General features: G+C 43.7%; 1 protein-coding gene across 3 annotated transcripts in view; it reads right to left on the bottom strand.

The window, feature by feature from the left end:
• Positions 1 to 24,161, bottom strand: part of PKD2L2 (polycystin 2 like 2, transient receptor potential cation channel) — a 1,160,187-nt gene that overhangs the window by 124,234 nt on the left and 1,011,792 nt on the right. For all 3 annotated transcript variants that reach the window (XM_075601557.1, XM_075601558.1, XM_075601559.1), the window contains one exon: positions 13,883 to 14,000. In XM_075601557.1, coding sequence (XP_075457672.1) covers positions 13,883 to 14,000 — 118 coding nt within the window. The remainder of the gene's footprint in view (positions 1 to 13,882; positions 14,001 to 24,161) is intronic.

Raw genomic sequence — 24,161 nt, 5'->3', positions numbered from 1 at the left:
TTTTTTTGGCGGCTGCTGTGTGTGAGTTTTTTTTTATTGTGGGTAGTGGGGGTGGGTGAAGGGGGTATTAGCCCCAACGGTGGTTGTTTAGGGCTTGCGGGGGGTAGCGGGAGGGCTTAACCCCTTCATGACCGTAGCGGTATTAACTGCTACGGTCGTGAAGGGGTTAAGTGCACCCGCAACCCACCCGCAAGTCCTAAGCTCACACCAAGGGCCAAATACCACCCTCACCCACCCCCGCTACCCACAATAAAGCGGGCACGGTGGGTTAACCCCTTCATTGCCTTAGCGGCTATACGCTAAGGTAATGAAGCAGCATTTCTGTATTTTTAATAATATTGTGCAGGAGCAGGGGGTCCCTGAGCATTAATTTCTGGCTTAGGGAACCCCCTGCTCACTGTACAATATTATTAAAATACAGAAATGCTGCTTCGTTACCATAGCACATAGCCGCTAAGGTAAAGAGCGATTCTTTATTGATGTGTGTGTTTTATTTATACTGTACATGTGCAGAGGGTCTCCGGAGCAGAACCGCTGTGGTTTTAGGGGACCCCCTGCTCCCCGAGATACAGGCCCCTTTAGGGGGTGCCGGTATCCCTCTGCTTGGTTTACAGGCCGCGGTCACATGATCGGGACTTTGAAACGCAGAGGGATACCGGCACCTCATAAAGGGGGCTGTATCTCGGGGAGCAGGGGGTCCCCCGACCTGAAACCAACTCGTTTCAGCTCCGGAGACCCCCTGCACATCTACACTATGAATAAAAATGTATTTTAAATAATTTTGAATGTGCCGATGTTTGCGCAGAGAGAGCAGCGGTTCTCTCTCTGCTGCAAACACATCTCGCCCCCGCCGGCCTACTGTATCATTGATGTGCATATACAGTACTGTATGTGTACAGTACTGTATGTTAGGGGTTATAGGGGTTGTTGTTATACAGTATATATATATATTTATATATATATATATATACTGCATTACAATTCATGAATTTATGCCATCTGGCGGACACGCGAAGCATTGCAGCCTAGTAAATCCTGAACCATTATTAATTAACACATCAACCGCGCGTCAGCCAGGCATGCGCCTGGCTGGGAAGGCAAAAGGAGCCCGGCATGCTCCGGGTGAAAAGTGTCACATTCCAGGAACATGCCAGGTACATCCCAGTTATTAGTAAGAATAAAAGCTGCCGCAGCAGTATACTTACAGACATGGCAGCACGTTTCCAACATAGGGGCTATGACCACAAGGACATCAGTGAGGCCCTGGAGAAAGTAAGAAGCCTTGACAGAGTGGCTTTTGCTACAATCGAACAACATTAAACCTATTCAACAACGTTGTCATTTTGTCAGCACTTTTTGCACGGCGTCCAACCGCATCAAATGTAGCGTACACAAGAACTGGCATATCTTAGCCAATGATAACAAAATTGGAAAAACCTGTAAAGATCCCCCATTGTTCTGCTACAAGCGGGGACGCAACTTAGGTGATATGCTGACGCAAGCAGACCCAGTGGACAAATATGGACCCACCAAAACATGGCTCGATAGAAAACCAGGATCGTACCGGTGCCATGGTTGTACGAATTGCGGCTTCATGCAAACAGGCTCCAGCTATTCCCATCCACACAGTGGGGCTTCAATCAAAATCAAGCATTTCCTAAATTTTGAGTCTCGCTTTGTCGTGTACATGATCACGTGCCCTTGTGGCCTTCGCTATGTGGGCAAAACGACGCGTATGTTGAAGGAAAGAATTGCGATCCACCGTTCCACAATTAGGAAAGCATTGAATAGCACTGACGACCAAACTGAGCTCAAATATCTGCCGGTTGCTAGGCATTTCAAAGAAATGCGGCACTCCTTGGCTACTATGCGTTGTATGCCCATCCTACAGGTGCAACCACCACCTCGTGGTGGAGACAGAAACAAGATGCTTCTGCAACAGGAAGCACGACTAATATATGAACTCAAGACCATTTCACCATATGGACTAAATGAGGATTTGAAGTTAGGCTGTTTTTTGTAAAATGTTTTGTAGAAAGTTTTTTCATTATTTCATTGTGCACGTTTTTTATAGCCATGTCCAATTCCTCCATCCCCCCCTTTTTTTTCCCTGTATGTTTTATTCACAGTCTTCACCCTTAGGTGTTTCGTAGCACTGGGTGATTGATGTTATTGATCAACTACAACACAGCCGACAGGCAGATATTGAACTAACTTATAGTTTATTGACTCCTTATTTGGTTAGATTTTTTAAGATACACATACATAATCCTACAATATGCATGGAGCGTAGCTGCTCGCATTAAAGTTTGCCAGCAGATATAATAATATATGGTGATTGTACCTATTATCTGGGTATAATTCGAGGCACGTCTGCATTTTCTATTGACATTAGAGTCTCCCATGTATATACTATAATGGGCATCATATACCATGATATGGATGGTGTATCCCTTTAAACATGTTTGGCATTGTGTTTATTTTTGCCCTCCTTGCAATCAGCGCCATGGACCAATGGTTTACTGTCTTACTGTAATTGTAGCATGGATTATATCTGTGAGTACCACCACGTCCGTGCCTTCTCAATGGTTGTCACAGACGCTGGTGGGTTGCTAGAATATACAGGCACATGTGCATTAGATCTAACCCCTGTTGTGTGTGTAGCCCTCCTCTGATCGAGTCACGTTGGCGTTACTTATTTTCTATTGCGCATGCGCGCATGAGTCTATCCAGAGCGCGTTCAAGTACATCCCTTCCCCTTGCAGTCAGGGATTGAGTCACTAGGGAGACATTGCGCATGCGCGCGTGAGTATATACAAACTCACGCGCGGGAGTATATACCATCTGATTACACACGGCGCCCCCCCCCCCCTCCCATCCTGGGAATGCGATCGTGTATTAAGGGTTCATTGCGCACATGCGCTGTAATGTAGCAAGAGGCCGTGCGCCCCTACTAACCCCTCCTCTCCCCTCCGGTCCCCACTCTGTAAGAGACAAGATCGGGCAGTTGGGGGTAAGTAACCCAGACGTGGTGAATCACTCCACTAACAGGCTACACTGAGTACAGCACAAATGCAGGCAACATGAGTCCTTTCTGGCTGTCAGTTTAACACGTTCATGCAAGAGTCTATTATGGGCAGTTTCTTTTAATATTGCACCTTGAATATTGCATTTTCATTTTTGTACTGACTCAGATCTAGATGTATAAACATATTTTCTTTTTACTATACGATATGCATGAGTAGCCATGGTTACCATGACGCAATCAGGGTGCACAGTGACGTCACTATGTGGACAGCATTGGTATAACAGGAGACCAATTAGACAAGGGTTTAGATCAAGTGGTTTCATTGGTGCTGGTCAGTATCAGTTTGCATGATTGGCTGTGACGTGTTGTGGGTTGTACCTGGGATTGTAATTAGGATTTTCTGTGATTGGTTTCAGGTGATTTCATGTATGTTTTTAAGGGTATATATGGGTGCTTGTTTTAGTCTGTTGTGCACCGCCCTGAGGAAGTTCCCGTTGTGAGGACCGAAACGTTGGCGGCCTTGTGTTCCACAATACACTCTTTTGATATCAACCTTGCAGTGTGCTGTCTTCTTTGGTCATCAGGATCCCCTGGTCACCACACGTATATATATATATATATATATATATATATATATATATATACATACATATATATATATATATATATATATATATATACATACATATATATATATATATATATATATATATATATATATATATAATATTATTACTGCTAAATTCAAGGCCTTGATGTGTGGAAACAGGCCTTGTTGTGATTATATTCAAAGTTCATTAAAGTGTATAACATTACTGGTTCAGTATGCTTGAGGGCCTAATGTAGTCAGCTGTGTAGAAGTTGTATTTAACAGAAAACAAGACCTCTTTGCAGCCATTGAGGCCTGTAATGTTGGTCTGATTATTTATATTATATATAGAGTGTAAAACTAAAGGCATTGATGGGTGTAAGCAGGCCTTGTTGTAATCATAATCAAAGTTCAATACAGCTGACTGAATTAGGGCCTCACTCATACTGATACAATAATTGTAGCAAGTGTCCTAACATTTGTATACACAAGGGCTGTTTGCAGACAACACTGGCAGATATATATATATACACTGGCGACACACTTTATTCGAGCTCGGCTAGTCCCACGAATTCAGGTATACCCGGGTGTATTGAGGTTTGTGACTGTTTTCTGCCCGAGTGCATTGGGTTATTTTCAAGGCAGGGATTGAAGCATTTTATTCCCGGTAGCTGCAATACTGCACAGTATATATATATATACTGCATTACAATTCATGAATTTATGCCATCTGGTAGACACGCGAAGCATTGCAGCCTATTAAATCCTAATCATTATAATTTAACAGATCAGCCGCACGTCAGCCAGGCATGAACCCAGGCTGGGAAGGCAAACGCAACGGGGCTTGTCAGAGGTGAGGAGCGGCGCATTCCAGGTATCTGCCAGGTACATACTGGGTATTTGCTCGAATAAAGTGTGTCGGTGCAGTATATATATATATATATATATATATATATATATATATATATATATATATATCAGTAAATATACACACACACACAAAGATAGACAATGTGTGTGTGTGTGTATATACATATATAGAAAGAGATACAGAGATAGAGTACAGATATATTCATACACACTTACAGATCTGTTATTGTAACCACAAATCATACATGATTACATGCCAACATGATGAACTATGAATGAAGATTAAGGTAAGTAATGTCTTACAGAGTGAAGACACATGAAAACATTACATTAAAAAGTAGGCTGTTATATTGGTAATTACATTAATTTGTATGTACATAATATTAGCATGAAATGACAATCTAAATTTCAATAATACACCTGTAACATCTAATACTGAACAAGGGCTACGTGAATGTCATCTTCCATATACATGAAAAGTGTGTCATAATGTATTAACATTAATCAACTGATGATTAATAGATATTCATATGTTATAAAATATGCCTTCACTCGTTCAGTGAATGAGCATTTATAAACATTCATGTGTACAAGGACATACTTGAATGTTTGCAAGCATCTGTACATGATCATACATACAGTACACTGTGCATGAAAGAGTCTGCAGTAAAGGACACAAGTACACAAAAATATTTAGTGAATGTGCTTATTTATTTTTGTTTATCCTTTTGAGAGCAAGTCACAGGCCTGCTTGTTGGCTGTTGTGTTCGCCTTTTCCCTGTGCCAAGTACTCTGGCCTTAACTGTAGAACTTGTACTGGCCTGTGGCAGTTCTGGGACACTGGTTGTGGGCTGTGGCACTTCAGGGGCACTAAGTGTGGGCTGGGGCAGTTCAGGGGCACTACGTGTGGGCTGTGGCACTTCAGGGGCACTAAGTGTGGCCTGTGGCCCTTCAGGGGCACTGAGTGTGGGCTGTGGCACTTCAGGGGCACTGGGTGTGGGCTGTTGCAGTTGAGAAACACTTGATAAACATTGCAAGAGTGGTGGTGGAGCACTTTCTGTTTTTTGTGTTTTAATCTTCTTCCAAAAGCTGGTTATTAGTAATTGTTGCCCTAACTTTCTTTTGCGTGTCTCATTTGTAGTTGTCCGTTCCATATTTTGAACAGATGTAAGCGGTTGGATGTTGACAGGGACCTGCACAGAACTTGCACCTACTGTACCGGTATCCTCCAGAAGTGGGGAATGAAGATGTGATGACTCTGGAGAAAAAGTAAAAGCATGTAAAGATCCATCCTCTGATGGGGTAAAGTGGAATTGTTGTTCTCTTGCTGTACTCCGAAACTGATTTTCTTGGCTTACATTCAGAACTAGTGCTTGTAATGTCCTGTTTACATTTTGGATTTCTTTAGGAACTTGGATGATGACATTTTTAATTTGTGACATTTCTGATATTGACCTTTCATGCATCCTTTCATGCAGTGACATCATCCTTTCAAGCATTGACATCATTTCTGAATGGCGACGATTTTCTTCACCCAAGATTCGTTCTTCAGAAGCTGCAATAGCTGAGTAGGTGTCACGAGCAGGAGGACTTGAATGCTGTGTTAATCCAGGAGTGTCAACATCTTCATGGTCACTTGAGAGAATTTGTCCTTGAGCGGCAAAATCTGGTTCTACAAATAAATAAAGACATTATGAAGTGACATGGAACTTTCATTTTTTTTTAGACTATAATGATAGTTCTCATAGTGGAACACATAACATGTTTCCATAATTAATTATTTGTGTCCAATTAAAAGATGATGCTTGAAGCAACAATTAAGTTTCGACTCAGTGTGAAAGAAGAAAGAATTAAAGTTTGTTGTAACATTACAACTCCTAGCTGATACTTGAAAACAGACACAATACATGTTGTGTCATGAAACACTACATCTCCTGTGTCAATAACTGATGAGAAGTTCATTACATGTGAAAGGCATTTATTTTGCATGGCAAATGAAATGCTTCCAATGTAAACATTATATGGCCTGCACCTCATACACTCCCCTTCCATTCTTGATGATGACCTTGATGAGACAGGTGACGAGACGTGTTCAGAGTCACGTGCCACAGGTGACACAGGAGCTGGCGGACCAACTATATTGAAGAATAACATCAGAATTTCATTTTCATGTGTACATTATTAACATTAAGTATCTGTAGTGGGAGTACTTATGGCTAAATATCAGCATCCCTTAAGGAAATCACAATTCTATGGTTAGGGCAATCTGTATATTATCCATCTTAACCTAAATGTACATGTGAAACTAATCGTCACATTTTTTTTGAACACCATACAACATACATACAATGTTCATGCAGGAATGCGTTATAAAATTAACTGGTCTGTTGTACATACATTGCATATGTTGGGTATTAATATAGCTACAATTATGTACATCACTACCATGAAAGCAAAGTTGACTCTGCTTATAATTCAGTACCTAATTGTGGAAATGTGTATGAATGTTTTTAGTGATCTGTCTGAACATTTAAGAGAAGCAGGTGTAGCGCTCAATGTGGCTGACACTCAGCAACACATGCAGTGTGTCGCTCACAGATGGTACTGGTGTGAGAAGGTGGCGTATCTATAAAGTTTCAATAATATATAACTGAACGAATGACTAACGTACGTTGTAATATATCGTGGACTGGTGCTAGAAAGTAGTAAGATAATTACCATTTCTAATGAATGCGATGAACTTGTGTTCACCTTGTCAGCTTCTAAAAACTGTAGTCCCACCCCCAGCACTTGATACCACCATGACCTCTTTTGTTGGTTTTTAAGGTGTTACTTCCTGACAGGATGCATAGAGTCATCATTGCATTATCATTTCTTACACTATGCATTAGGCGTTATATGGTTTCAGCATTTATATACTGACCTAGATTCCAGTCAGCCATGTCATCCACACGTGTGTATATATGTTTTATTCCCTCACATTTTGTTTTGCACATTTACGGTGAGCACATCAGGTGTTTCACATGTTTCGCTTCACTTGCAGTTACAATGTGTATTTTGCACGTCCCTGAAATAGTTAATCTATCCAGGTATCAGCTCCAGATCAGTTTAGCCCATGCGCACTCTCTCCGGTTATCCAAGATATCACTGGGTCTGGCAGACATATGTAGTCTCTCAGCAGTAACATTATGCAATTCCTGAGCCTTTTGCACATGTCCAAACACATATCAGGTAAACAAATACAAAGTTAATATATTCAAAATGGCCGCTCTATACCTGCTTATACTGTGGATTCATGTCACATAGGCAGGTGAGGCTTATTAACTGTGATTGGTTTTGTTGAATTGCACAGGGGTTTGGGGTATATATATGTATTGTGCACTGCATTCAATTGCACCACCTTGAGAAAGGTCCCACTGGGGGACCGAAACGTCGGTTTTTGTGTCTTCTATCAAATATAGAAAATTCATGATTTACTTACCTGCGTGCTGTCCCTTGATGTCGTGTTGCAAACGGTATCGTATGGTCTATATATATATATATATATATATATATATATATATATATATATATATATATAAATATATATATTTTTTGGACAACTATATATAAATATAGATATATATATATAGATATACATAGAGAGAGAAAGATATATATATATATATATATATATATATATATATAGAGAGAGAGAGAGAGAGAGAGAGAGAGAGAGAGAGAGAGAGAGAGAGAGAGAGAGAGAGAGAGAGAGAGAGAGAGAGAGACATATATACAGATATATATGTAGGTATGCTTATATTTGGAAGAAATTATAAGTTGCAGCGGAAATATAGATAAGAACTGTAACATAGGACATGCGTAGTACAGTAAAATTTGTCACCTGGTGGAGATTGAGCTGAAGAACTTCCGATATCTCTGTCCCCTGGCAAACCCTCCACGACGACAGGAAGACATTTCTCACGCATCTGCTCCTCCAATGGAGTTAAGATTAGAGCTTGTGCTGGCGGCCCACCTCCAGTGGCAGAAGCATGCATCCGTTGTGCTTGGATTTTTTTCTTTAAATTGACCTTGATATCATCAAATCTCTTCCGACAATTTGTGCGGTCCCTGACATGATTCCCACACGCAGACACAGCCAATGTTATTTGGTCCCACATTTCTTTTTTTGAGGCTGAACTTGTCCGCCCTTGAAATACATAAAAATTATATGACCTTACAAATTAATAGAAAGACGAACATTTTACAAAAATGATACCTGTTCCAAGAGATACCAAACATGCTGGTTTATGTTGAATATGTGTAGCACATGAGCATTTACGTGGAAACATACAAATCTAAGGAAGCTTGCATGATTATTGTATGAACTTTGGCAAACTTTTTTGACTGATTGTTATGGTCGTTATAAAGCATGAAGGATTATGTGTTTAACAATTAACTTTAATTGATAGATATTAGAGATTAATAGTTTGATATTAACACATGTCACATGAAATAGGATAAAATGTCTTTGAACAATCAATGCAAAGATTGACTTACCTAATAAATGCCCATACAGAGAGTAATAGTGCTCCAAAATCCCTGTGACAAGAACTCTGTTTTCCTCATCATTGAAACGAGGATTACGTGGCCGCTCCACACGTTTCTTCCGACCACGTGCAGCCACAGAGCTTGGCTGCTGCTGACTGGACTCTCCTTCTTCCAATGGAAGAGACTCCAAAAGCGGCCCACCAACAACCACCCCACCACCAGACACCCCAGCAGCACCAGCAACAGACACCCCAGCAGCACCAGCAACAGACACCCCAGCAGCACCAGCTATAGACACCCCAGCAGCACCAGCAACAGACACCCCAGCAGCACCAGCAACAGACACCCCAGCAGCACCAGCTATAGACACCCCAGCAGCACCAGCAACAGACACCCCAGCAGCACCAGCAACAGACACCCCAGCAGCACCAGCAACAGACACCCCAGCAGCACCAGCTACAGACACCCCAGCAGCAGCAGCAACAGAGCCACCACCAGCACTCGCACTCGCAGCAACACCACTCGCACTCCCAGCAACACCAGTCGCACTCGCAGCAACAGCACTCCCCTGAATCCTACATTCACTCAGACGCGTACTCACACGACTACCAGTACCACTCACACCAGCATCACAATTCCCACGCCTTTCGGCCATACCTATAGCACTCACAAAGAACAGAAAAGAAATTTAAACACAATCGCACTGAACACTTACAAACTGAACACAACACAAAGATGTTAACAAAACAACACAGGACAAACCGATCACAATACACAGCAACTCTCTCTGTCAATCTGAAATATGCAAATCGCCCAGCTCTGTGTGTTTCTCTCTCTCTCTCTCCCAACAACACAGAGAATGAATAAAAATACACGCTAACTTTAAATAGGCCGCTCAATCAAAAATATGCTTGCTTTGGCAGATTCAGCAAGAAGTTTCATTGGCGAACCTAACACCACCTCGCCATGCACGCCGATACACCTGTGTGTGATCGTCAAATCATCTTCAAAGTGGGAACAAATGTTTTCAGCTTGATTCGGAAGGGATTCGGCACTTATTGCATACGGTGAGGGAAAATCGGCAACATCATGCCGATAGTGAACACTTGCCGAGAGCACTTTTTCGGCGCTTACTGCATAGAGCCCTAAGTCTGGACGCCGAAAAAGCCTTTGATCGAATTGACTGGCCCTACCTGAGAGAGACGCTTGTGGAGTTTGGTATAGGGGGGAGAATGTTGGGCACAATTCTAGCTCTATATCGGGAACCGATGGTGAGGGTTAGGCACCATGGCTTCCCGTCGGAAGAATTCCCGATAATGAGTGGCACCAGACAGGGATGCCCCATTTCCCCACTTATCTTTGCATTATGCATAGAACCCTTGGCGGCGCATATACGCCTCAGTCCAGACATAACAGGAATACAAATCCAAGAGCAGTCACATAAAGTGGCCCTGTATGCAGATGATGTTATCCTAACATTATCAAAGCCCCTTACCTCTCTGCCGAATGTTTTTAGCTTGTTGGTAGATTTTAATAAGATTTCTGGTTTCAAAATCAATCAGGCCAAGTCATAAGCGCTAAACATAAACCTGCCAAAGGTCACTGAAAAATTAATCAATTTGAATTTCAATTTCAAATGGCAAGCCTCCTCCATTAAATACCTAGGGGTTAACATTACTAAAAACTATAGCGCCCTATATAAAGCCAATTACCCCAGACTAATAAGGACACTGAAAGAAGATCTCAGAAAATGGTCAGGCTATGCAATTTCCTGGATCGGCAGGATCCAGAGCCTCAAGTTGAATCTCCTCCCCAGAATCCGGTACCTCTTTCAGACCCTCCCGGTACAGGTGGCCAGGGATGACATCCTCTGTCTGCAGTCCTCTATGGTGAAATTTGTCTGGGGTAACAAAAAACCACGTATCAAATCTAGTACGCTAATTAGACCAACTATAAGAGGAGGACTGGCGGTACCTTGCTTGATATCGTATTTCAGAGTGGCCCAATTATCCCAAATTATTCAATGGCACATGCACCCAAGCCTGCAAAGGTGGGTGGAACTGGAAAAAGAGTGCTGTGCACCTGTGGCACTAAATGACCTAATTTGGCTGCCAAAAAAGGTAATTAAGACCATGGGAGAACTGCTAGCCGCGCTGAGCAGCTCGTTGGCAACTTGGGAGGCTAAAAGGTATCGGTGTGCCCTCACGACACGGCATACCTTAATGACCCCGTTTGTGGGGAACCCTGATTTCGCTACGGGCCTGTCAGGCGGAAACTTGGCGATCTGGAAACGGAAGGGTCTCACGAGGCTCTTACATTTGGAGGGTAGAAGCTCTATAAAAACCTTTGAACAAATTAAATCAGAAAAAGAGTTGCCAAACTCTGAATTTTTTAGATACCTCCAAATTCGAGCATTTTACACTAAAACTCCAAAACGCCCCAGGCGCACAAATTTTGAGCAGCTGTGTTTAAGAGGGACGGACATCACGGGACTCACTTCTTGAATTTATAGAGAGGTGGTCTGTCCTGGAACATCAGACGACATTGAACTTAGTTATAGAACTAAATGAGAGTTGGACTTAGGGGAGACGCTAGAGGACGCAGACTGGGACACTATAGTACTGGCAGTGGCAAAAAGCTCTATGTGCACTACTTTAAAGGAGAATGCATATAAAGTCCTAATGAGGTGGTATCTCACCCCAATACCTTTGGATTACCCTCCATTGTGCCCGAAACAATGTGGGGAACAAGCAGACTTGCTGCACATGCTGTGGAATTGCACCAAGGTGGCCCCAATATGGGAGGATATTCGAAATTGGCTTCAGAGAATTCTCGAAATCGTGGTCCCCTTGGACCCCTGGTTGTTCTTGCTAGGCAGGTGCACCCGGGGGCTAAGCAGACCGGCGCATAAATTGGTTGCACATTTTGCAACAGCCCTGAGGTGCGAAATCGCAGCATTGTGGAAGCAACCAGATTTACCCACAATCACGAAAATTAGGAATAGAATATGGTACGTGTGCCGGATGGAACAATTGACGAGCGTGGTTAATGACACCGGCACAAACTTTCTAAATGTCTGGGCTCCGTGGCTGGCCCAATCTGATATTCCTGGGGAAGATGCCGCCACCATATTGCTTTGATAGCCCGAGATGCATTCTCCTTTGAAGTGTCAGTACAGACAGTAAATAGGCAGAGAACAGGTAGGGCTGACAGGAATTAATACTGCTCTGCTAGTGGGCCTGGGACCCGAGGAGAGTTCCCTCTCCATGAAGAAGCGGAGATCAAAGAAGACAACGAGTCCCCCCCTCCAAGTGTCCTTGTTTTATGTCTTGTGAGTCAGTCTGTCATCCTTGTGAGTCAAGTTGGTTCACACTCAAAAAATAAGGGGGAGTGTGGTCATAAATGTAAGACAGTGTGTTGTAGACTGTGTTGTGCATGTACTATACACCCAATAAAAACTTTTGTTGAAAAAAAAAAATCATCTGTTAAACTCATGCCCTGCGAATCTCCGCTGGTAGGCACTCCTGGAACAGTAAAACACACACATACATCTTTATTGAAATACAGTGCACATGCCATAACTGTATTGCAGAGCTAACACTTCAAACTCCCCGACATGGCTCAGGGGCACCCAGCTGGGCATAATATTATTGGCCTTGGTACCCCCTCACCGTCACACCTAGGACCCTTCATAGTTACAGGAACACTTTGCATTCCTTTGCCCAATTAGCTTTCTGGGCAATGCTGAAACAGGGAACCCTAGCGGTGAGTCATGCAAGCGTTTTTAAGGGGAGATATTGCTGGGACAATGTGCCTACATGTATCCGAGTATTAGGCATGATTTTTGTGTACATTTTTAGGGGAACTGGCAACTCCAGACCCCAACTACCTAGGCACAATCTGACAACAATTTCTCCACAAAAAAACCCCATTAATAAACAGATATCCGGCAATCCCTGCTTTCTTGCACCCCTGGAAAGGCAAAAACTAAAACAATCTTTATTGACGCACATTTACACATGCATGTACAATTGTTGGGCTCCAGATCTAACACTCTTGAACCTTAGTACATTGATCATAGGTAACCAAACAGGCTTAAACCTTTATTGAGAGCCTGGTACCCACTCACTGTCACAAATATATCCATTACTCACAAAATAAGAGGATTTTTAGTTGAAGCTAGAGATGAGAAAACCTGAAAAGATTTGCTTTGACACAATTTCAGCCTAACTCGCAAAAAAGTTTGAGAAACCTGCAAAAAAGTTTGATCATTCTTGTCACGTCAAAGGTTTTAAAGAAATTGGGCAAATTGTTTAACATTTTTCATGTCGTTTTTTGTGACGAAATAGCTGCTCTGTGACTTTTAATATATATATGTATATATATATATATATTTTTTTATGGATCTTTTAAATTCTTAAAGCAAAACTAGTAGAAACAAATTGAATTTGCAAGGCTCATTGTCTTTTAATTGCTTATTCTATATCTCCAAAGAGGCAGATTGAGTCTTTTTTGAACGACATTCTTCAATGAAGCGGATGATGAATTTTTGGCTGAAAATTGCCCAATTGGCCGCTTGGCAGTTATTGAATAAGTTCCATAGCATTTAAGAAAACTTGTTGTGAACTTTTTGATCAAAGTAAACTTTTTTGTAGATCTAAAAAGGGTAACATTTGCAAAGTGTGTTTAAGCGAGTAAAAAGGTTACACATCTCGAACAATGAACCTTGATGAGTTTGAGAATCATATTATTTGATGATGGTTTAGTGCAGTTTTGTCAATAAAAACTTTAAACCAGTGTCTAGTTAATTGTATAATCTCTTAATAGTCAAATTCACATAATCGAAAGAAACTGTTAAAGTTTACCTCTTGCTCTTTCAAGTCTTCTTTTGCAAATTTTCCTTCCGCTGCTGAAATTTGTAAGTCTTTATCTAGGTCATATGTTTTTAGAATATCTTCAGTTTCAGCAACAGAGTATCCCTTTCTACAGTAGAAATAATGAGAAATAATGTAATGTAATACACAAAAACAATAAAATATGTTAATCAATATTAACATTAAGGAATGGCTGAGTAAGTGAAGACACTGGGGAAACTGGTTCAATTTCCGGCGTCAGCTCTTTGTGTTTTTGGGCAAGTCTTTATCTCCCCATTCCTCAGGCACTAAAATCAATTGTAAGCTCATCTGGGCAATTAATGTGTCTATTAAAAGGTTTTCCTATGTGCTGCGTACTGCGCACTATACCTTGATTGAAGCGCTTTGAGTTCCATTGGGAGAAATTAGCTATATGAAATACAGTTATTATTAACACTAATCTAAATATATTATTGCTAAATTATGAATGAGAAATTAATTTAAAATAACATCAATTGCTGATTATTGACAAATTGTAACTACTTGTTTTATTGGGATTTTATTAAATATAATATTCATTCTTTTGAAAATGCTACTTGCTTGTGTTCCTAATCTGGCTATAGATTACAGAAGGATCTGGTCAGAATTGATACTATACAGTACATATTTTCCTTGGCCATTTATGTATTGACAAACTACAGTATTTCATATATGTACTGCTGCGGCAACTTTTATTTTAAAACTTCTCGGGGCGTAGAGGTTGCATTTTCTAAATTCCACGCGCTGCACCGCATTCATGCTGAATTCATGACGCATTCATGCCACATTCATGCTGCAGTCGCGCCACCCAGCACCCGGCCGATCCGCGGTTGATCTGTTTAATTATAATGGTTCGGATTTAATTGGGGGCAATTCTTCGTGTATGCGCCAGGTGGCAGATATTCATGAATTGTAATGAATTCTAATGTGCTACAGTAATGTATCTACTTGCAGGTGTTTAAAAAAAAAACCCACAGTGGTCCATTGTGAATTGACCTTGGTACTGAAGAAGTTACAATACTGTATCAATTTAGGCGTTTCATAATAAAACTAAATGCAGTGTCTTTTTTACAAAACTGTACTGGATTTCTCCTGTCCTGCAATGAATACACCGCCGCAGTCTGTGTGCAAAAAGCCCGACATAACGTGCGCTTATTTAATATCGTCCAAAATTAATGCAGCAGAGGATAATATGGCCACAGTTGGTCAAATTTATCAATATTGTATCGAAAATTATGACTTTTACAAATTTTTACCAGATGCTCGTGTGTGGAAGCGTGCAATAAGGAAAAAGTTATGTATCGATCCGTTTTTTTTTTCACATTGCTCCTGCACCCGGAGTTAGAGGAGGGTATTGGTGTGTGTTGCCAGAGTTTTCCAGTATCTTTGATCATGGAGACATCAAAAGGAGAAAGGTCATGGTAAACCAACTAAGATCCATCAGTCCTAGGCCTGGAATGGAACAGCGCCAGCGCCAGTGCCAGCACTGGCTTATAATAACGGTCCAACCGTCAGTGAAAACCTGGTGACCAGCAACCCTTGCTATCTGTCCCCGCCTGGATACCTGCAACCTGAGCAAGATTTCACATACAGTTACCAGGAAGTTTGCATTTACCAAAAATATTTCCAGCTTCATCAGCTCTCAACTACAGGTGTAGCAGGCCCGCTGTCACCTGTCAACTACGTGTATAATCAAGAATACGGGATTGGTGGCAGTGGCTCGGCGCCAACTGATTAGCAAAGTCTATGGTGAGGGTTCAGTACAGCTGCCGTATTTTATTCTGTTTTTAAAAAATCAATACATTATGCACACAGTCAAGTGATTAGTTACTGAAGATCGGTCCGTTCTCCTGTAATCAATCGCTTTGCTTATGGATATTTACTTCTCTTATTTTAGTTACAATTCGAGGAAATGTAGACCAGCAATATCATTGCCTGATCAGCTTCAACAGTTGATACTGAACAATTGGTGGACAGCTACTGTAGGCGCATGCGCGTACTGTATGTCTCATTGGAACATTGTTGAAACGCATATGCGTTTCATCACGTTTAGGTGCATGCGTGTATGTAAACAAGAGATGCCCCCAGAGAAAATTATTATGGGGACTGACTGAGGGGACTATGGGGATTGACTGTGGGAACTTCTTTAGGGGACTGACTAATTTTAACCAACCATTACAGTATGTGAAATGTTATACAGTACTTACTGTATAGTATGTTTTAGAAAACACTGACATTTTTATAAAAGGTTGCACAATGAAACAATAAAACAATTTTTAAAATATTCAACTTTGTTATATTTTTTTGTAGTTAAGACAATATGTTATAAATTTTGAACAACAGAACAATCTATCAGCAGCAATAATTGAAAAATATAACATACGGTACCAGTAATAATTTTATTTTTCCTCAGAAAAGAAACTTTGTCATCAAGCGGAGAACGGCAAATGGAGGGATTTCGATGGATAATATCGCTTTTTGTAACGTTGCTTGCGCATTGATGAATCTGATTTTAAAATCCAAGTACTGGAGGCAACAATTTAGTGACAGTGCCATTTTTATTGATTAAGATAGAATATCTGTGAGCTTTATAGAAAACCTTAAACAGTATGCTGCTGTTTTCATATACAATACTTTTTTACATACTGTATAAGAAACCCCAAAAATAAAAAATTATAATCGTTTATTCTATACAGTATGTATTTATTCTACAGTATACAGTATGTGTATTCTATACCTGTATGTACAGTATTGTTTTAATACTGTTTTTATTTAATGCGCATGCCTAGAGTACAGTATGTCTCATGAAACCTTGTTGAAACGCATACTGCATGCCTGTCATCACATTTATGCGCATGCGTGTATGTGAACAAGAGACAAGTAAAAACATTTATTTATAACTTTTAAACATTGTTATAAAAGGTGACACAATTTAAAAGAATCAACATTTTTTTAAATTTATTTGTAAGTAAAAACATTTATTTATAACTTTTGATTAGACGAACAATCACGCAGCGAATTCAATACCAACCAGTCTGTCCTTCCAGGGACGAGCCCTTTTGTGCCTCAAAATGCCATTTATGGAGTCTCTCACGATTCTCATTAAATGATCGGTAATTGTAAAATAGCGCCGCAATTCCTCCACAATAGTTCTCCTTACATTTTCAGGAAGATCCTTTTTGACGCGACTCCCTTCGTAATTCACATTGTGGGTCCACCCGCAGTACACCTCATAACTTACGTGGTGTTTGAAGATGTACATGGCATATCTCTGTGCGATACCAGCACTTGCAACCCTATATTTCTCCCTGATTTGCTGGGGCAGGTCGCGCAAGCTGATGTCGGGCACCGTTTCAAAACGTGTGTGGGTGTGATTCTGGGAGCGGGTGTGCTTCTGGGAGCTGGTGTGCTTGTGGCAGCGGGTGAGGGTAGGTGGTGTGGGAGGATGCTTTCCTGCTGTTTCTCCTCTATTAGTCACCTTATCTGTGTTGTCATCTCCTGGGGTAGTCTTGACGAGGTTGTCAACCTCGTCAATGGCATACATGTACACATATTCTTCAGATGGAGGGGGTGCGCTTAGTGATGGAAGGGTGAAGGTCACATCCGTGCCACCCTCCTGCTCCTGCGTCTGACATACAGGGGCAGGAACTCCAAGCAAACTATGTATCCCCGCTATGTCAGTCTCTATCTTCTCCATACGCTTCTCCATCTTCTCCATCTGCCTATCCATATTTAGCCTGGTCTCTAAGAGAAGATCGATCTTTACCACTATAGAGTTCTCAGGGATATCAACACTGAACCCATTCAGCATGCGGGCTAACGAGCTGGATCTTGTGCTAGGAGTGCTGTGGACATCTGAGTGGATGGGTGCTGGAGCGGATGAGATAGGGGTTCCCTGGAGAGCAGCATCGTTGATGGGTGCAGGAGAAGGTGGCCTGGGGGTTCCCTGGAGAGCAGCGTCGTCGATGGGTGCAGGAGAAGGTGGCCTGGGGGTTCCCTGGAGAGCAGCTTCGGCGATCGGTGCAGGAGAAGATGGCCTGGGGGTTCCCTGGAGAGCAGTGTCATTGATGGGTGCAGGAGAAGGTGGCCTGGGGGTTCCCTGGAGAGCAGCGTCGTCGATGGGTGCAGCAGAAGGTGGCCTGGGGGTTCCATGGAGAGCAGCGTCATCGATCGGTGCAGGAGAAGGTGGCCTGGGGGTTTCCTGGAGAGCAGCGTCGTCGATGGGTTTAGGAGACGGTGGTGTGGGGGTTCCCTGGAGAGCAGCATCGTCGATGGGTGCAGGAGAAGGTGGCCTGGGGGTTCCGAGGAGAGCAGCATTGTCGATGGGTGGCATCCATTGGTTTTGCGTTTTTTCTACATCAGCGAATTTCTTCTTGACATAATATGGCCCAGGCTTCTTAGCCTTTGGAGCGTTCAGAATGTTTTCTTTATTACCCTTGGCCTTTCGCTTTGGGTTTGGCTCGGAAAAGGCATCCGACCTTTCACTTTTTCGGCACGGCAGGCACGGCAGAAGAGAGTGGGTTCCTGCGTCCGTAGAATCGGGGTTGATCCATGGATGCAGATGGAATAAAGCACAATCCAATATCTGGACAAGAACAAGTTCAGAAACAGATCAGAGTGTGGTAGGCTATGCAATTTGAGTCACTTTTTATACACTGTGTCCCTATTGTGATTGAGGTGCAGGTGTTAAAAGTGGGCGTACTGTAATGAGACTCATTAAAGTATAAATACACCATCCATTTTGTTGATTCACTGCACATTGAATACACATCGATAACACATTGAATATACATTCTTGTGCTTGTATTTCTTTCTAAACGCAGCGATGGCGGTTAAAAAGATTTCTAAGGATCTCAGCATGAGAATACAGGATATGTACAAGAGAGGACACCGAATTTCAGATATTCAACGCTGGTTAAGTACTTCGGGCCTCGTTGTACCAGCAGCCACCGTGAGCTATCATGCCCACAGTAAGGCCAGAAATGTCAAGCAGACACCAACTGTTACTACTGCGTAATTAAAGTATTTTCAATATGTTTTCTTTACAGTACAGTACTGTAATAGCACTTTTACTGGTTAAATGGCTTATTGTTTTTAACAGAACCTTATTCCTAGCAATTATTTGAGATAAAAAAATTGTATGTTGCACCGCTTTCCTTAATTATGACTCACTTCATTATTACTCATTATGACTCACTCACAACCCCCAATGCAGTACTCAGTATACTGTTTACTGTAAACAGTATGACACACACACATTTTTAACATTTATTATGACACACACACACATTATTTTTATCGCTGTATATTTATATAACAATACTATATATATCTCTATTATAATTTATATAGCTGTATACTTATATAACTATATTATATATAAATATCTCTATTATAATTTATATAGCTGTATACACACTGGCGACACAGTTTATTACACTGCGGCCAGATCCGCAAGCCGGGAGATTTCCCGGCTTGCTAGTGGCCACCCCTCGGCGTGCCGCGCGTCATAGACGCGCGGTCACGCGTCTTCGGGAGCGTGCGCCCCCTGCACGCGCGTCCAGGGGCTCCCCGAGGGAGCCCTGGTGTCCCGCGATCGCGGGACAGCGGCAGGGGGTTCCGGGGGACCCGGCGGACCCGGCAGCGGTAGGGAGAGCGCCCCGATCGGAGGGCGCTCTTCCGCTGCTTCGGCGCGCGCCCGTCACTCTCGGGCGCGCGCCAGGCTACTGCTGCGGCACAGAACGGGCAAATGCTCGAATAAACTGTGCCGCAGCAGTATTTATATAACTATATATATATATTTACATATATATATAAAAATTTATATAGCTGTATATTTACATAACTATATTATATATATTTCGCCATAGTGTATGCCTGAGCATAAATGATGGAGCATCACAGATGAATATAGCTGCCAGTAATCCAGTACAGTACAGTATGTACTAGTAGCCTACTGTAACTAATTGTTGTTTTTCCTTTACATTATAGGGCGACAACTCTTCTGGTTGACCAAATAAGTGAAGAGAACGATGAGAGGAGTGCCACAAGGGTCAAGGACGCTCTAGAGAAAAATCACAATATAACCACATCTGAGAGCAGCATCAAGAAGATGGACCAGGACCAGGATGCATCGTCATCTTTGGCAGTAATATAATGCACAAAGTCACATGCTGTAGCCTTATGCACTGTACTGTACTAGTGTGCAGTAGTTTGAGCACTTTTCTTTTCTTGTCACGGGAATCATGAATAAAGTATTTTTTCAAGAGAAAATAGTGGTGAGGGGGGAAAGGATTATCACATGTGTGCATGCGTTACCGTAAACAAAGTCTCAAAGATTTTAATGAATGGCTTCGGGGTTGGGGGGTGGATGGAGGAGTCATTCTCGCCAATACAAATAAATACAAATGAATGGTTTGGGAGAGGTGTCGATAAGAAGTAGAAATATGCGTATCAACAAGGTTCCAATGAGACAGGCTCAGAAAGATTAAAGCCAGAAAGCCACCCATTACAAATGAATGGTGTGGGAGAGGTGTCGATAAGAAGTAGAAATACTTTAGCCTCGTGTGTGTGTGGGTTGGAGGGGGAGAGCGCTGTATGCTGGATTATCAGTTCAAATAAATATTTTCAACAGGTCATCATAATGTTTTGAACCCCACACTCCCAAATAAAAATCACAGTATGCCACCCACCTCATAAAGTACGTACATGACTAGTGTAGAATTATAAAGCTACAGTAGTGATTAATTCTTAGAATATCTAGAATTGTTATGCAGGCACATGTCGAGAAACGAATTTTTTTTTCAGACTTTAATGGGAAGTCATACACGCATGCGCAGAAATGTGATGACAGACTCGGGAAGATCACAGCCAGAAAGCCACCCATTACAAAAGAATGGTGTGGGAGAGGTGTAGATAAGAAGTAGAAATACTTTATCCTTGTGTGTGTGCGGGGGCAAGGGGGAGAGCGCTGTATGATGGATTATCAGTTCAAATAAATATTTTCAACAGGTCATCATAATGTTTAACGGATGGGGGGGTGAGAGAACAGATGGGGGTGAGAGAATAGAAGGGGGTGGAGAGAATAGAAGGGGGGAGAATAGAAGGGGGGAGAGAATAGATGGGGGGGCGGGGGAGAGAACAGAAGGGGGGGAGTGAACAGAAGGGGGGGAGAAGTGAACAGAAGGGGGGAGAACAGAAGGGGGGGGATAACGGAAGGGGGGGAGAACAGAAAGGGGGGGAGAGAACAGAAGGGGGGGGAACAGATGGGTATAGAGGGCACGTGTCAAACACAAGTACAAACAGCAACCCCAAAATGCTGTGTCAGCTAATATAGAGCTGGATACATGCGCTGGTGGAGGTGCATGGCTGATTGGGATGTGGGCCGTGGTTTGGCTTGGTTGTATGCGTCCTGAGTTGCGAGCTGTGTGTATTGTGTGCTGTGTGTGCACTGCGTGTTGGATGTATGGGTATGGCCGTGTAAGTATGCCTGCTCTGTTGTATATAGGTGTGCAGTGTACATGATACCCCTAGGGCGCAGGGTGCATGCATACGGATATGCTTCTATATGCATGTGCACGCGGTTACATGGTTACATAGACACATCATAATTCAAACTCAAAGATTCAGTTTACTTGACACCTTTTATCGTTGAGCCCTCCCTAATAAAGTTTCAATGGGGCTATATATGTTATACGGTATAGAATATATGTTGCATCTGTTGTAAATGTTATTGGTTATATATGTTATTTATGGTTCATATGTTATATAGGGTTAATAGGTTAAATATGTTCAGGATGTTAATTATAAGATTAAATAACTGAGTTCATTCAATTACGGGGTATATATATGTGTATATGTATGGATATATATATATATATATATATACTAGCTGATATACCCGGCGTTGCCCGGAGGCAGGGAGGGGGGGCGTGAAAGGCAGGAGGGGGGGGCGTGAAAGGCAGGAGGGGGGGGCGTGAAAGGCAGGAGGGGGGGGGCGTGAAAGGCAGGAGGGGGGGCATGAAAGGCAGGAGGGGGGGCATGAAAGGCAGGGGGGGGCGTGAAAGGCAGGGGAGGGCGTGAAAGGCAGGGGGGGCATGAAAGGCAGGGGGGGCGTGAAAGGCAGGGGAGGGCGTGAAAGGCAGGGGGGGCATGAAAGGCAGGGGGGGCGTGAAAGGCAGGGGGGGCGTGAAAGGCAGGGGGGGCGTGAAAGGCAGGGGGGGGGTGAAAGGCAGGGGGGGGGCGTGAAAGGCAGGGGGGGGCGTGAAAGGCAGGGGGGGGCGTGAAAAGCAGGGGGTTGGGTGTGAAAGGCAGGGGGGGAGCGTGAAAGGCAGGGGGGGAGCGTGAAAGGCAGGGGGGGGGCACGTGAAAGGCAGGGGGGGGGGCATGAAAGGCAGGGGGGGCGTGAAAGGCAAGGGGGGGTGCGTGAAAGGCAGGGGGGGTGTGAAAGGCAGGGGGGGGTGAAAGGCAGGGGGGGGGGTGAAAGGCAGGGGGGGCGACACACACACACACACACACACAGTGTCACACACACACACACACACACACACACACACACACACACACACACACACACACACACACACACACACACACACACACACACACACACACACACACACACACACACACACACACACACACACACACACACGTCACCTAGAGTGACACACACGCGACATCTACCTCTACTTCTGGCCGCCGCCATCTTCTCACTCGGCGCCGCGCGGCAGGAAGGGGGTCCTTCCGGCCGCCGCCATCTTAGGCACCGCGAGGGAGGAAGGGGTTTTTTCCGTCCGCCGCCATCTTAGACGCCGCGAGGCAGCTGCAGCCTGCCTGGCCACTGCCTGTTCCCCCGCCAGGGATGGAGATCAGCGGAGGGAGGGGAGAGGTGAGCGGAGGGAGGGGAGCGGTGAGCGGAGGGAGGGGAGAGGTGAGCAGAGGGAGGGGAGAGGTGAGCGGAGGGAGGGGAGAAGTGAGCGGAGGGAGGGGAGAGATGACGTGAGGCAGCTGCAGTCTGCCTGGCCGCTGCCTTTTCCCCCGCCGGGGATGGAGATCAGCGGAGCGGAGGGAGAGGTGAGCGGAGGGAGGGGAGAGATGAGCGGAAGGAGGGGAGAGATGACACGAGGCAGCTGCAGCCTGCCTGGCCGCTGCCTGTTCCCCCACCGGGGATGGAGATCAGCGGAGCGGAGGGAGAGGTGAGCGGAGGGAGGGGAGAGATGAGCGGAAGGAGGGGAGAGATGATGCGAGGCAGCTGCAGCCTGCCTGGCCGCTGCCTGTTCCCCCACCGGGGATGGAGATCAGCGGAGCGGAGGGAGAGGTGAGCGGAGGGAGGGGAGAGATGAGCGGAAGGAGGGGAGAGATGATGCGAGGCAGCTGCAGCCTGCCTGGACGCTGCCTGTTCCCCCGCCGGGGATGGAGATCAGCGGAGTGGAGGGAGAGGTGAGCGGAGGGAGGGGAGAGATGAGCGGAGGGAGGGGAGAGATGAGCGCCGTGTGTGTGTGTGGTGTGTGTGTGTGGTGTGTGTGTGTGGTGTGTGTGTGTGGTGTGTGTGTGGTGTGTGTGTGGTGTGTGTGTGGTGTGTGTGTGTGGTGTGTGTGTGGTGTGTGTGTGGCGCGTGTGGCGCGTTTGGCACGAGCCGAGGGGAAGAGAGTGGCAGTTGGGTGACGTCACACCCACCAATCTGATTGGCCACAGGCTGAGGACCAATCAGATTCACCGCAGCTAGTACCAACCTTTGGATTTTATATGTTAAGATATATATAAATATATATATATATATATATATATATATATATATATATATATATATATATATATATATATATATATATATATATATATATATATGGATATGCACTCACTATAACTTAGGTACTGCTGTATGTCGCTATGAAGTTAAAAATGACGCTGCAGTTTAAGGTTAAGTTGGTTATCAGTTATGCGCCGGTGGGATTCACCCACGACATCGTACATGTGTTCCTCACATAGGTCCCAAACGAATCAGGACCTTAAACAAGTCCCAGTGGGGTCGGTCCCGGGAAAGGAAAGCCGGCCGTTTTGGAAGGTCAGGAATACCGACCTGCCCATTGGGGGTCAGACTGCCACTCGGGGGACCCCGAGGGGAGCGCTGGTTTTTCTTTTATTTTTTTTCATTATTACAAAGCTGTTTAACTTATGTTTCGAATTTTGCTTTACCCCTTATGTGTTTTCCCTTGTACTGTCTCCTCCCTCCCTACCCCTCCCAATCCTT

The sequence above is a fragment of the Ascaphus truei genome, chromosome 5 (genome assembly GCF_040206685.1).
Source record: "Ascaphus truei isolate aAscTru1 chromosome 5, aAscTru1.hap1, whole genome shotgun sequence".
Lineage (NCBI taxonomy): Eukaryota > Metazoa > Chordata > Amphibia > Anura > Ascaphidae > Ascaphus > Ascaphus truei.
This window is presented reverse-complemented; position numbering and strand designations above follow the sequence as displayed.